This window comes from Columba livia, unplaced genomic scaffold (genome assembly GCF_036013475.1).
Source record: "Columba livia isolate bColLiv1 breed racing homer unplaced genomic scaffold, bColLiv1.pat.W.v2 Scaffold_135, whole genome shotgun sequence".
NCBI classification, from domain to species: domain Eukaryota; kingdom Metazoa; phylum Chordata; class Aves; order Columbiformes; family Columbidae; genus Columba; species Columba livia.
In genome coordinates this window covers 952,856-954,991 of record NW_027043031.1, presented here as the reverse complement: position 1 = coordinate 954,991, position 2,136 = coordinate 952,856, and the positions used below count along the sequence as shown (strand labels likewise).

General features: G+C 51.4%; 1 protein-coding gene across 1 annotated transcript; it reads right to left on the bottom strand.

Moving 5' to 3' along the window:
* Nucleotides 1-567: 567 nt before the first annotated feature.
* On the bottom strand, nucleotides 568-1,491 carry LOC135577750 (olfactory receptor 14J1-like). The gene has a single exon (XM_065047871.1). It carries the CDS (start codon nucleotides 1,489-1,491, stop codon nucleotides 568-570), a length of 924 nt encoding a protein of 307 aa, XP_064903943.1.
* Nucleotides 1,492-2,136: the final 645 nt, after the last annotated feature.

Genomic DNA, 2,136 nt, shown 5'->3' with positions numbered 1-2,136 from the left:
CACGAGACCTTCCTTGAGCTCGAAATCAATCCTGTGCTCCAGTTCCACTGCAGGTTCAACAAAATCGATGTCTTTCTGAGGAGACACCAGCACTGAAAAGGCAGCATCCTGCTGTTGCCCTTGGCCACGGCTCCAGGGAAGCAGCAGCCTCGAGTCACAAGCAGCAGAGAGGGAGCGATAACTGAGGTGCCCATGGGCAGCCCCAAGGCCACCGGGGCTGCTCCTCCATGGGGCAGCATTTGCCTCCTGGACACTCCTGCATCCTGGGGCTGAGCCCTCAGATCCAGAGGAGAGTGAAGAGATGGGACCTGAGACAAATGGTTTTCTACTGCTTTATTTATTGACTTTATAAAAACCAATGGGTGCATATACATATGTACATGAGGTCTTTGGTTCAATAAAAGACTCACAGGAGGCCAAGAAATATGTTATTATAGACATGAATCAAAAAACAAAGCCCAGGAAAAGCACTACAGAAAAATATAGACACATCAGATGAAAACCTAGTTCTGGCTATTTCTATAGCAGCCACAGTGAGATAACACAAACTTTATAAACCTGAAGTAGTTAGTATTGAAGTAGTTTCCTCAAGGCATCCTTGAGCTCCTGGTTCCTCATGCTGTAGATGAGGGGGTTCACTGCTGGAGGCACCACTGAGTACAGAACAGACACCACCAGGTCCAGGGATGGGGAGGAGATGGACGGGGGCTTCAGGTAGGCAAACATGATAGTGCTGAGGAACAGGGAGACCACGGCCAGGTGAGGGAGGCAGGTGGAAAAGGCTTTGTGCCGTCCCTGCTCAGAGGGGATCCTCAGCACGGCCCTCAAGATCTCCACATAAGACACCACAATGAACACAAAACAGCCAAAACCAATTAACAGACTAAATACAAGAAGCCCAAGTTCCCTGAGGTAGGAGTGTGTGCAGGAGAGCTTGAGGATCTGGGGGATTTCACAGAAGAACTGGCCCAGGGCATTGCCCTTGCACAGGGGCAGTGAAAATGTATTGGCCGTGTGCAGCAGAGCATTGAGAAACCCAGTGGCCCAGGCAGCTGCTGCCATGTGGACACAAGCTCTGCTGCCCAGGAGGGTCCCGTAGTGCAGGGGTTTGCAGATGGCAACGTAGCGGTCGTACGACATGATGGTGAGAAGGTAAAACTCTGCACCAAGCAAGAAAAATACAAAGAAGACCTGTGCAGCACATCCTGCATAGGAAATGACCCTGGAATCCAACAGAGAGTTGGCCATGGATTTGGGGACAGTGATGGAGATGGAGCCCAGATCGAGGAGGGCGAGGTTGAACAGGAAGAAGTACATGGGGGTGTGGAGGTGCTGGTCCCAGGCTATGGTGGTGATGATGAGGCCGTTGCCCAGGAGGGCAGCCAGGTAGATGCCCAGGAAGAGCCAGAAGTGCAAGAGCTGCAGCTCCCGTGTGTCTGTGAACAGCAGGAGGAGGAACTGGGTGATGGAGCTGCTGTTGGACATTTGCATCCTCGGACAGGAGGCACTGTCATAGGAGGAAACACTGTTACAAGTTAGGTGAGACTTTTTCAAGTACAATGAAAACTATTTTGCAAAGACGCTCCACCTATCACAGACAGAGACTCTTCTTTTTACAGGGCATATTCCTTCAGCTCCATGGCCAGAGCCTTGTTTGAAGCCTTTGCCTGCGGGCTCTTGATAAATCAGTCCACCTCTACAGAACTGAGCAGGGACAGGGATCAGTCCTGGTGTGCAGCTTTCTAAGGTGAAACCACTTTTAATGCAGAAAGGCCTGTCAGCATCTGCACTGAAATGCTATGGGATGGGAAGTGTCCAGGCAGTTTAAGAGTTCTATGTTTTTTACATTTGCTCCCCATTTCCCCTGTTGAGTGTTCTTGTGTTTCTTTCTGCTGCACTCAGGGAGAACAGAGCGAGTCCTGGGAGACCAGAGGATGCCTGTGGGTCAGTGCAGAGTGAGGGCAGCTGCTCTGTCCCTCTGTCTTGCTCCAGATGCCCTGGGCTGGCACCTTTCTGAGATGGAGCCTGATCACACTCCCATGTTACCCTGAAAAGCCACCAGGCACTGCTGAGGGCAGCATCTCAGTGCTTCTCCATGGGGCCTGCAGATATGCACAGATGCTGTAGGAGGGAAGC